The sequence below is a fragment of the Aspergillus mulundensis genome (genome assembly GCF_003369625.1).
Source record: "Aspergillus mulundensis strain DSM 5745 chromosome Unknown scaffold_17, whole genome shotgun sequence".
Lineage (NCBI taxonomy): Eukaryota > Fungi > Ascomycota > Eurotiomycetes > Eurotiales > Aspergillaceae > Aspergillus > Aspergillus mulundensis.
Genome location: NW_020797905.1, coordinates 92,882 through 104,980, shown reverse-complemented (window position 1 = coordinate 104,980; position 12,099 = coordinate 92,882). Strand labels below are relative to the sequence as shown.

Sequence of the window (12,099 nt, the reverse complement as noted above, 5' to 3'; positions counted from 1 at the left end):
CAGAGCGGTAGCTTTGGTGGCAAACCGAGTGGTGGAAAACACAACCATGATCCATCATCATCCTTCATCATGGCTCAAGGTTGGCAACTATTCCAGCTTCGCTTTTTCTTTTCGCTTTTCCGCTTCTCGACTAATAGGAACATCCTTTGGGCTGTGCTCAGCCTTGAGTCGCCCACTGTTTTCACCCGAGGCTAAAGCCGGGTCTTGATATTGGCTCTTGATTCCGAACTCCTGCAGCACACTCTACGGAGTATGCCACAGGATCGGCTTGCCTGGATGAACCAAATCAACCGTCCTCGACCTTCTCATGCATAGCAGCCTGATCATCCCACGAGGAGCGGTTGAACTAAACGCAGCGGAAATAAGCTCCACTCGGAGGCCTTTCAAGTTCTAACTTCTAATTCTCGGTTTGATTCCCGTACATTCTACGGGGACAGGGCCGAAATCCTCTGAACCAACTGTTAATGATTGATGCTTCCTCTAATGCAAGCCATTCGATCCAGGTCGGCGCAGGCCGCTAAACTTGACAGTTCAAAGTGAAACTTGGAACATGACACGCTAGCTTGACTTGGAGATTTCAACTTGAAAGGATAAGCGTCTTTCTCCTCATTATTCCAACGGCAGCTCCAACTTCAAACCCCAGGATTTGAACCATTACCTTATCAGATTGGCTCATCAACTCAATTTTCCCATTGGTTTGACGTCATTGAAGCCCAATCAGTTCATGTCCGGCAACCATGGGTAGCCTCGGGGTTATCATTGTCAGAACTAGAGTAACCGCCAGGGCCCAGACTTTGGCTTTCAAGGCAGGACTACTCACGACATAGAGTCACTACGTATACGTCATGTATGCGCCGTGCCATGACCAGACGCATGAGCATGAACTGAGCCTCGTACCTCTCAATCTTCCCTGTGGCTCAACCGGTACTAGTACGTTACGCACTGAGCTACCTAACCTCGCCTGTCTCTCTATATTACCACCAACGGTGGATACATCGTCGTCCATGGTCGGCGATTACTACCGTGAGGCACGGTTAAGTCCCATAGGATTTGTGCGGAGTAGCTTTGGTCTCAGGGAACTTGGAAAGCATATCTTTCTTCTGGATCTTCTACCCTATCACCCTGGGCAACCTGGGCAGGCCATAGATTAGGGCACTCCACGCCGTGAAGCTGTACAATGCTAGCACATCCCGACAACCCGAGTTAGAAAGACTTGCTCATATGCGTCATACGTCATGGATAAATGCTGCTGTTCTCTACGCTTAAGAATAGTTTTAAGGACGAACCCTTCGCCTCAACTAAGTAGATTGCTTGCCATCCGTCCGCGATAGGCTAGTATAGAGTATAGACATATAGAATTACCTATCAAGCCCTTCAGGGATCAAAATCACAATCCTGACCAGGTATTTAGATCAATTCAACCGACCTCCCGATTCTATGTAACCCATAAACTGGAGAACAAGCAAACGCCTAATATGCTCATTTGGCGTGTTTATTGATGAATGTCGAATATCAGATCCCGGAGCACGCTACTTACCCTCCAACTCGACTGCCTCGCTCGAGCCTGGCTGCTCCGCAACATAAATGCACTTATAAGCCTCGGACTAGGGAACTCCATCTAGCATCACGTCTGATTCATTTTCTGCTACTAATAGATTAACGGGCGAAAAATGAAACAAAAAACATACAACAGCTGGGATTCGCATGTGGTCACCCACCATACTACTAACCAGCCGGCGTGTGGCTTAAGTACGGCTGAGCGGACGGGAAGCCCTGTTCTCCACACCCTGTGGTCGTATGTGCTTGCTATGCCTATATTATTGCCTCCTCAGCAACTTTACAACAATGCTAAATAAAGCAACCAATTTCTAGCCCTACATACCGTCACCTCGCGGTGGCCATAGCTCCGATACCTGTACCTACTAGTTTCATCAAGCTATCCGAGCATCAATTAAAGATGGCCCTAAGACCATCCCGCCGTTGGCTGGTTCGGGAATATAGTTGCGCCAGGTTGGGTCCAGCATATTGACTCTGGTTACATAAAGCGCTTCGCAATACATACTTCATTAGAGCAAAATGAAAATACATGTTGATTTTCGAGCTGTATCAGCAAAGTAGATGCATAGTGCGAAGTGGTTACGTTGCGTTTGCAGCAGATATGCGTGATTGTTGCTATAGATCACTGGGTGAATACAGTTTGGCAGTGGTAGATACAGGTTTGCTGGGTTACGTATCCGCAAATAGAGTTTGTATCCAGGTCAATCTGTTGCCGCCCGTCAAACCCGTTGCCAAGATCATCCGTATCGCTGAGGTCGCAATGTATCTTGAAAATTATGTGACAAACGTTGCGGATGCGGATTGCAGGCAATTTTATGTGTCGCGCATGATGCAGATTGATATTAACGCGGTGTAATCGCTGCTGGTGATGCGCAGTCACCCGGAGTTTATGTGCTGCGGAGGTAGCGCTTAATAGGTCGGTCCAACGGTTTCAATTCAGCGCTATTCACTGTCTAGGCTAACTATATAGGCTATAGGACACTGCTACGGGATCAGGATAAATACAAATGTGGGTGGAGATGCCGATTCGATGCCGACATTGACGCCGATGTCCGACACTAACAGAGATCCGAGATGTCAAGGGCCCGTGCGCCGCCGTCCGAGTCGATCCCGGCTTACCGAACCAATGCCAAGTCGGGAGCTGCCGACACAATCGCCGAGAAAATCCCGCGTCGCTGACAAAGACCTACCGCTACGGGCAGTCGGTCGAAATCGCTGTCCGTTGTTACACATTGTGTATTGAGTTTGGAGCGCCATGGAACGCCATCTTTGAACACGAGCTCGTATCCAGGGAAGGCGTTCCGCGTGATGCCGATGGAGGGTGAGTCGACGCGTCATCAAATTGCCACCGTATCGCCCTGTACTGAGTTTGCGTGTCCTTGGACAATGTGTGAGGGATCCATGGAAGCGATGATGAATCCATGGATGCACGAGCAGCTGAGCCTTGGCGAAATTAGCTTTTCACATAGTTCAGGCATATTTCTAGTGCCTTGGGACATTCTTGCATGTTCCACAGGATGTTTTCCTCCCCAACCACGGTATGCGTTCGGAGGCCGGCGGAAATCGATGAGGTCACAACGAGCGGGGTAGCTAAGGTCATGAAAATGTCAGTCAGCGCGGTGAAACCATCCGCCGTTCGCATAAACTTACCTTGTAGAGCAGTCTTGTGACCTTGATAGGCTGATGTCATGAAAGGTCAGTCAGCGCGGTGAAACCATCCGCCGTTCGCATAAACTTACCTTATAGAGCAGTCTTGTGACCTTGATGGGTAAAGGTAAGTCCGACCGCAGTAATTTGCCTTGTAGGGACAGCAAGTGTCGTGACTTCCAAGGGATGGATGAAAAAAAATCCGCGCGACAAGGGGTGTCTGGTTCGGAAGACGGAGCAGGGATGACCCGTTGGACGTCGGGATAGCATCAGGCACATGTATTTAGATAAAGAAACAAGTTAGCAACACCTTTTTTGTAAGTAACAGGTACGTGAGAGCTTACCAGAATGAATTGCGTCGCATGTTCGACTTACTATTTTGATCAGGAGCACAATTAGCAGCAGAAACAACCAGCAGAAGTAGGCATAGCATACCTAACGCACCAAGATTGAATTGTAAAACGCCCGGAGTCCTACCGCATTAGCACAGGCAAGTTAGTGACTGCTGCATAAGTTTACAAACCAGCAAAGCGCACCGCTATCTACTGTACCTGAGTCAAACTTCCATCATCATCCATCGTCCGCATCATCGTCCGCATCATCGTCCGCTGGGCAGCATCTTCAGTGTTGTCCGCATCATCCTCAGCATCACCCTCGGCATCACCCTCGGCATCATCAACACCTGGGCAACATCAGCATCATCCTCAGCATCATTCCATTCACTGGGCAGCATATTCCAGGTCAGTGTTATCCGCATCATCCTCGGCATCACCCTCGGTATCATTCCATTCACTGTTGCAGCCCAATCAGCATCTTCAAAGCGTCCGCGAAGCAGCTGTTAAGCATCAAGTTCTCCAGGGCTCTTAATCCATCACCACAATCTGCCCCCTCCATTCTCCGTCACGTTATTACCCTATCACGGAATCGAAAAACAACCTCGGGCTATTTGGCTTGTCTCTTGGTGTTGCAAAGGAATTGAAAACGCGTCCGGGGGTGTCTATCCGTATTCTTGCTTGAATCAGACCGCATAATATCCGCATGAACGAAGCAGTACCGCAAAAGGCGAAAACTCGGGTTCCTATGGTAAGAGTCTATTAGCTTGCCTGTTTCCTTGATACTTTGTCCACTGCCTGGATAGAGTCGACTCAGCTTTCAATTTTTGGATGGGTTGAAATGTTCGTCGCCATTGCGGGGATCCTGGAGATGGTTAGCTGCTGCTAAACACCAGGATGCAAGCTGGGTCCAAACTAGGTGCTCTCGAAGGTAGGCGAACAAAAAATCTAGGATCCTGGTTAAAAACACCATGAGAACTAATGCTGCAACAGGAAATCAAGGCCTAGATAAAGCCTGGCGAGAAAGGGAGGATGTACCTAGCAGTACTCGGCAACACACGTCAACACCTGCTTGAGAGTTCCGGCCATTAGGATACATCCAGCAACAATGCGCTGCGGCGTTTTTAGGCGTTGAAAAAAACAGCCACGGACAGCTGCGGACAAACTTGGGTATGGCTGAGGATCTTTTTGGAATTGTCCTTGGAGTTGATGGGTGCAATTAGGCCGTGAGCAGGACGAGTGTGGACAAGGGAAGACAACCTTGGTCGCCGCGGAGGAAGGCGCACAATTTGCGTTAGCTTTGGGGTCGGCAAGGCCTCTTTCAGAGGTACAAAATTTTGTATGGGCTTGCCACCTAATTTTATGTACCTCTGGAATTTGAAGAAAAGAGTAAGGGGGTACCCTTACTCTCCGCCTCGCCAGCCAAATTTCGTGCATTCTGCTACGCCTAAGTCCACGGATTTGATTGAGCTTCTTCTCGCGGGGCTTAAACCTGGAGAAGTTGGTGTAGTAAGTTTGATTCTTGTGATGCACGAGGGCGAAGTTCGATAGACTGCCTAAGTTACCTTGGCCAGTATAAATAAGACCACCTATAATCATTGTGCGTATCTATTCTATGGCATATTGTCCCCCGGCCATCAAATCAAGTCTGATCCGTTTGTATTAAAATATATTAGCAATTGCTACATCCGCATTCGTGTCCTAAGTTGCCGCCGTATTTCTAGCTAGAAAAACTCCACATTCCAATTACAGTGTATCATCGTAGTGTCGGTGATGCTATCTGCAGGTGGCAAGCTATCCAAGGTCGATTGGAGTAGCGCCGCTAGTGGTGTGTTTGAAACCGGAACTAGATAGTGGGATGCTGTTCCAATAGACTGAAGGCCGACCACAATCTTCTCTTTGGTTCTCTGCACATAGGATAGATCCAAAACAGTGTCACGCGGGATATGTTGGTGTGGAATCACCGGTGTAAGAAGCGCGAACGCTCGCCGTTTCCCGTCTGCAAGCTGATGGGTAAAAAATAATTCAATCTGTCCCATGGAAGCTCCTCGGTACGTGACAACGCTGCCTTGTTGGAACACATATCGCCTGCCCCTAAAAGCATCAAGAACAAATTAGTAAATGCACTTAAGGTAGACAGTATTGCGCAAGAGCAAAAGTCCACGGCTAGGAATGACATCGAGAGGCAAAAGTGAAATAAAAAAAAAACAGGATAAATCCAACCACCACTTACTGCGTGCTCATAGCGACCCGCCTGTACCATTGGGCATTGTTTGGTATTTCCATAAAGGGTGGGAATTTGTATTCAGCATGATACGCCGAGCAGATGCTGTCAATAAACCAATGGAGTTCTGAGGCCTGGTGGAGCTGCTTTGGGATGCCCATTTGAGCCTGCACCTTGCTGCCAGGTACAGCGAACGACAACGAAATGTCCTTGTAAGAAAGCGGATTTGGTGATAACACCAGGCCAAAGTACCCCAAGCCTTCTTCCTCATTGTCCCTGTCCTCTTCCGATAGCCCAAAACCAAGCGGCCACATTGCTTTGAAGACCATCGGACAGCGCTGCGCGAGATTCTGAAGTTCTGGAGTTGGGATATTATTATCCTCTATCGCGCCGTTGAGAGAGAGTTGCACGGATATAGGAAGGTATTCGTTAGAAAGCAGATCTCGTTCAGGTTCGCGGTGATTTGTATAACGGACTCGATTCTTGAACACCCTAGGAATAGCAAATTGTTAGTCTTTGTCCTTAGTGCACGTAGAAATGACATTTAGTCAGGCAATCTAGAATGCTCATGCGCAGAACAGGTAAGAAAAGTCAGGGTACAAAATTTAATGTAAACAGGAACACCGGAAGCTGAAAATATTGATCTTCCCCATTAATATGAGACGGAACATGAGACTTAGATTCAGAACAGGAGACTAGGATGGACTGGAAGTGCTAAGCAACTATGGATTGCGTGGACTTACTTGTTCTTGTGTTCTCCAGCAAGGACATTGTTGTTCCATGGAGTTGCATACTCAGCGGACTGCGCGGGATAGTGAAGTCCTATGTGCATATTAGGCCGCTGCTGAAGGGCTCTTATGCCCCTGCTCTTCTTGGTTTCAATTGGCCGCCCCGATGCAAGACTAGTTTGGCTACTTTGACTGCTGGCTGGTGTTGTCTCCCAATCTGATGCTGTCACTGCAACAGACTGGGATCGAGATCGAGACCGAGATTGGTATGGTGTGATTTCTTCTGCTGCAATAGCGGCGGCTTCGGCTATATGTTGAACTCCGCTTCGTGCTTGCTTGATTATATGTTCAAGCTGAGATCGGTCCTTGGACTTCATGGAACGTTGCTGAATTGCGCTGTTACTCCGGGCAACAGCAGCAAAGACACTGGTGATGATATCCTTGGGGTCATCCTGTCTCTCCCTGAAAAGCTCACACAATGCCTCATAGAAGGCATCACTAATCCAATGTCTCTCCATATAACAGCGGAGTAACAAAGGAGCAACTATCGATGCACGTACATGCTCTTGGAGACGGTATGACTTCATGTGCGTAAGAGGCGACTGCAATCTCTGCCAACCAACTGGAAAAGGGAAGCGTTGCAGGACAGCGAGGTATCTGGTCCTCCCATATTCAGTAAGTACGTGCTCGAGTAGTAGGATATGTACCATCTGGCTCAGGCCAGCACCATCAGCATGACAGACATCAATTGGGAAGAAGCGCTCTAGAATCTGAGCGGGAGCTATCTTAAATAGGGGTGAAGGGAGAGACGCTAGACCATACTTCCGGCAGAACTCGGATTTTTCTCTGCCTGTCTTCTGATGCGCAAGTTGATGCAAAAGTGAGGTCTGGTTATGGTACCTTCCAAGCTTGACTAAATTGATGTCCAGGTTATGTCGGCTTGACTCGTCAACAAGGCAGAACCGACAAGAAACATGAGCAGTAGGGCCTAATAGACCACAGTTGACATTCTGCTGCGGCATATCCCCAAGAAATGCCAGGACGAACGCGAAGACCTTGCGCATGGCGCCATCATGCATTACCTCAATCCCTGCGTCAAGCTTGCCAAGTGCAATAAGGTTCTTAATCACATCTCTAAAGTTTGTCCCGTATGGACCCAGTGTGATTGCAAAGACGTTGTGTAGTTTTGCGCGCTCATCCACTGTCATGCCTGCGAAGATAAGGTAGATGCCCATAAGAGATTTGTATGTAGTCCGATACAAACCGAATCCATCCATGAACATCTGGTATGGGAGGGAGATGGGCGGGGTGCTTGAATCAAAAGAATCTATAAGGTGCTGGCGGCCATATACTTTGATTTCTTGTTCACCACGATGGGGGGAGGATAGGTAGAGAGCCCGAAGCTTGTGTTCCTTGTCCAAGATGCGCCGGACGATGAAATGACCAGCTGGTGATGCTATGGGCTGGGATAATGGGTTTTGGTATCCATAATCAAGAGTCACGCGAGGCTCATGGGAGAGGAGCTGATGTTCTGCAATCAAGACATGCTTGTCCTCGTGGATAAGTAGTTCCATCAAATCTATTGGGGACCCTGAACGTCGAGCAGTCAAGGCAAGCGTGCTTGGCACTTCAGAACTCTTTAAAAGAACCTGGAGCTGAAGAACAATATCCCCGGAACGCACTTCGGTGATATATGATGTGTGATTAATGCCAACACAGTTGATTCGGCCAATATGTGTACGGGAGTCAGATGTACAAGCACAATTGAGCTTCTGACATCTGTACCAGACAAAGTCTGATGGGAGCGCAGCAGCGCGATCACCAACAGGCCCAGGATACCGTGCAAACTGTCCGGAGGTTGTCCGGACTGAAGAACCCCATGCAACGCCGTGCCAGAGTTCTGTGGGCACATCGACAAACTCCGCCATACCTTGGTGGATTTGCTGCATGAAAGACGGGGATTTCACAAGACTTGAGATAAGGGGAATGGGATCAATGAAATACATCCATGTCGAAGCATCCAGCGCGCGTCTTTTGTCCGGAGCACTTAGTGTCTGTAGCTTCGCACTAACCACAGGCACCTTAACACGGCGCAAAGGTATGGAACGGAATTGACCTTTGGTATTCTTTTTAAGCTGGCCTAGGGAAGCAGGGAGTGATGCAATAAGGGATACATCATCCAGGAGTTGCAGCACTTCAACAAGCGCTTTGTACTGACTTTGCGTAATGTTGTATTTAAGTGACCATAATCCGAGCATTAGGTGAAAGGAAGGCAGTGTAAAAGTGCACCGTTGTTGGGGCACTTCTTCCGACTCATCAATATCCTCACGGCGCACCCAGTTCGGGGGCAGCATTGTGCCTGGACCAAAAGGAGTCTCGCTTAACTCGGCATCCGGAGCCGCATCCTCAACCGTATCTGGAGCCGCATCCTCAACTGCATCCTCAACCGCATCCTCAGCCGCATCTGTCTCCATCACATTGGTATCCTCAATCATCTCAATCGTGCCAGACGCATCAGTTATATCCATTGCATCCACAAGAGCAGGAGTAGAGGCATCTCCAGAAGTGTTCGCCTCCGCATCATTCACCTTGTCCGCATCATTCACCTCGTCCGCATCAGTCAGCTCCGCATTATTCACCTCATCCGCATCAAAGAAGCTATCTTGGACAGCATCTGTCACTGCCGCTGCCTCCGCCTCCGCCTCCTCGATCAGAAACAGCGCGTCCTGGTGTGTGATCTCGGAATCCGGAATAACCTCAACCTCTTCCATGATTTCCTCCACACTGCCATTTGTACGGTCACTCCGATGGGACGGGCTCGCGGTTCTTGGTCGCCTCATGTCCTAGTTTTTTCCAGAAACAATCAGCATCGCACAAAAGGCACCCGTCAAGCATAGAACACGCATACCATGTTTTGGTCCAATACCCCAGGCTCAATGGTCTCAATCCAATCATCAATTACCTGGTTGTCTGCCGTTTGGACCTCCGGGTCAAGCTGGGCCTCGGAAAATGGCGGGCGATGTTCGAGGACATCTGGCGCGTCGTTTTGATCAGGGGGTACCAAAGAACGCGCTTCTTCCCGCCGAGTGTCCTCGAGAATTTCCATGAACATATATTCCCTGGGCCGGCGAAAAAGTCGACGTGCCATAATGCTAGGAAGAAGCAGCTGTTAGCCCCAGCGAAACGCAGCAATGTACTTTTTTATATCCTGCAACACACTCCCACCACCAAACATAATATTGGTTCATCAGGGATAGATGCGCGTACCTGATATTGGGAAGCAACTGGAAGAGGTAGAGACAGGTGCGGACAGATCTGGGCAAGGCATTAAAAAAGTTCCAAGGCCGTTTTTTTGATCCTAGAACTGGCTGGGACAGGCAGGGACAGGCAGGGACAGGCAGGGACAAATCGGGGTAGGGAAAGGCAAAGAGGACAATCTGCCTGGGCCAGCGACCTTGACGACCTCTCGATTTCAAAAATTTCTGAAAGGTGGTGAAAAAACGTCTAAGGCAAGCAATCTGGAAAATGGAGATGATTTTCGCACTTCTCGCCGGGCTCTTATCAGGGTGGGTCTGGGGTCATGTGATGATAAGGGCTTAGCCCCGCTATGTCTACCGCCTACTAGCTATAGACTCCCGTAGTTATCCGCCTTAGCCAATATCCATGCCAACCTTTCCAATTCCATTCACCTAGGCCTGTCATTCCCCGGCCGGTCATCCCTTTCTCAATATAGGCTCAATCTAATCACATCTTGTCCTTTTCAAACTCTCATCTCATGTAGCGGCAGAATCTCATCCCGTCGTAATGGCAGGAGGAAGATCTCCAGCTGTTGAGACCGATCGGGACAGCCGCCCAAAGCGAATACGGACATTAACCCCAGGTGGGGCAGATCTCGCTGCTGCTGCAGCTGCTAAGAAGAAGGCAGATCTCGCTGCTGCTGCAGCTGCTAAGAAGAAGGCAGATATCGCTGCTGCTGTTGCTGCTAAGAAGAAGCCAACAAAGGTACCTAGTTTCTGACATTTTGCTATCTTCAAAGACAACTCAAAGACAGCTAACTTTTTTTTTTTTAACAATTATAGAATTCCTCACGAGACAAACGTTTGAATACTACGTTTCAAACACCATCAGAACGCCAGTACCATGAACACGAATCTGAATCCCCAGGCCGCTCCCAACAATCTGAAAGCGAATCTGAGTCTCTACGCCGCTTTCAGCTACATGAACGGCGTGAAGCTGCTTCCACCACATCAAACACATCACCTGCAGAGGAGAGCAGTGAGAATGGAACACCCGCGGAGACTGGAACCCCAGAGGGCACGGAAGATGAGCCAGAGATTCCACAAACGGAGATGGATGGCCCTGTCGACGAGGAGGCAGATCTAGCTACAATCATTCCCTCCCCACCGCGAATGCCCAGAATCAAACACCCCCGTGCCCTCCAGCATGAGGAGGAGTTTGTGGCCCGCTGGAATGCTCTCATGCATCGACTCCGATGGCTTTATTTCATCCAGTTTCATTACAACGCCGGACTGGATGTCATTATCCGCAAAGAGCTTACTCTAACTGACGAGAAAAGCTTCGGTTTCACCAATGCGTTTTCACGTTGTCGTGATGCATGTCGTAATTGGAAGTCACGGACACTGAAGCGGATGCTTGTAAGTACCCCAAGCTGTTCTTAGTATTGTTGCAGTCTAACTAACCCAGCCAGAATCATGTTAGATCGATGAAAATAAAGACGCGTGCGGAGCAACCAGCTGTCTCCTACCTTGATCTTACTGGTAATTCCCCTCAAGTGAAGCAGAAGCTGGTCGACCATTTTTTCAAAGCCTTCTCTGCCCCTGTTTTCTTTCAGATCTGGTACTGGTTACGAGATCTTATCGACTACGACAAGTCTTCAGAATACGGCCAGTTTTTTATTAAGTGTAAGTCCCTAGCACTGCTGCCGTCCCATCCTGCACATAGACTAATTATTATCCAGACATCTATGCACATCTAGCCGCGGAGATGAAGCTCTACGATGATCTATGTGATGCCGGTGACCGAACTTCAGTAGCTGCATGGGAGGAGCTGCTGAACTTTTGGAATCACCTAGCAACAGACAAGGAATACGCCGATTTGGACAAAGGTTGTTTCAAAGAGCTACCATTCAGTGAACGGCCCAGCAAAAAACGGAAGCGGAAAGATATCCCGCCCCCAGCAACGAAGTATTTTCCAACTGCCCTTCCAAAGAAAACATCGGAACCGACAGCTGAGAAATACTAGAATGTATTTCTTGTTTCCCCTTCTGCTACTACGAACTGTGCTGCTGCTGCTGCTGGTGTTTCTTTACATTGTAACATGTCTGCGTGATGATTTCCTCGAGCTTGCTTTAGTTATCGGCGTTTAACAGTGTTATATAATATCAGGACAGGATCGGCGTCGGGTTGATGGATGATTATACTGTTTTCGAGCTCCAGCTATATAACTATACAAATCAAATGCCTCCAGGCTGGAGGTGAGGTCTGCGTCTATTGATTCTAACCTTTGCAGTGTGTTTATTTGTAACAGAGAGCTAATTCACAATTGCAGAATCCTCTAGGTATGATAAATCTAGGGAACTTGTGTCTGGCAA

At 48.6% G+C, this 12,099-nt stretch overlaps 2 protein-coding genes across 2 annotated transcripts; one reads left to right on the top strand and one right to left on the bottom strand.

Annotated features, from left to right (window-relative positions):
* Positions 1–5,765: 5,765 nt before the first annotated feature.
* DSM5745_10814 (uncharacterized protein) lies at positions 5,766–9,600 on the bottom strand (the record flags this gene model as incomplete). The annotated part of the gene is made up of 3 exons (XM_026752830.1): positions 5,766–6,252; positions 6,504–9,331; positions 9,397–9,600. The coding sequence occupies 3 exons, from the start codon at positions 9,598–9,600 to the stop codon at positions 5,766–5,768; spliced, it is 3,519 nt and encodes a 1,172-aa protein (XP_026598468.1).
* Positions 9,601–10,292: 692 nt separating this feature from the next.
* DSM5745_10813 (uncharacterized protein) lies at positions 10,293–11,750 on the top strand (the record flags this gene model as incomplete). The annotated part of the gene is made up of 4 exons (XM_026752829.1): positions 10,293–10,490; positions 10,568–11,143; positions 11,197–11,410; positions 11,467–11,750. 4 exons carry the CDS (start codon positions 10,293–10,295, stop codon positions 11,748–11,750), a joined length of 1,272 nt encoding a protein of 423 aa, XP_026598467.1.
* Positions 11,751–12,099: the final 349 nt, after the last annotated feature.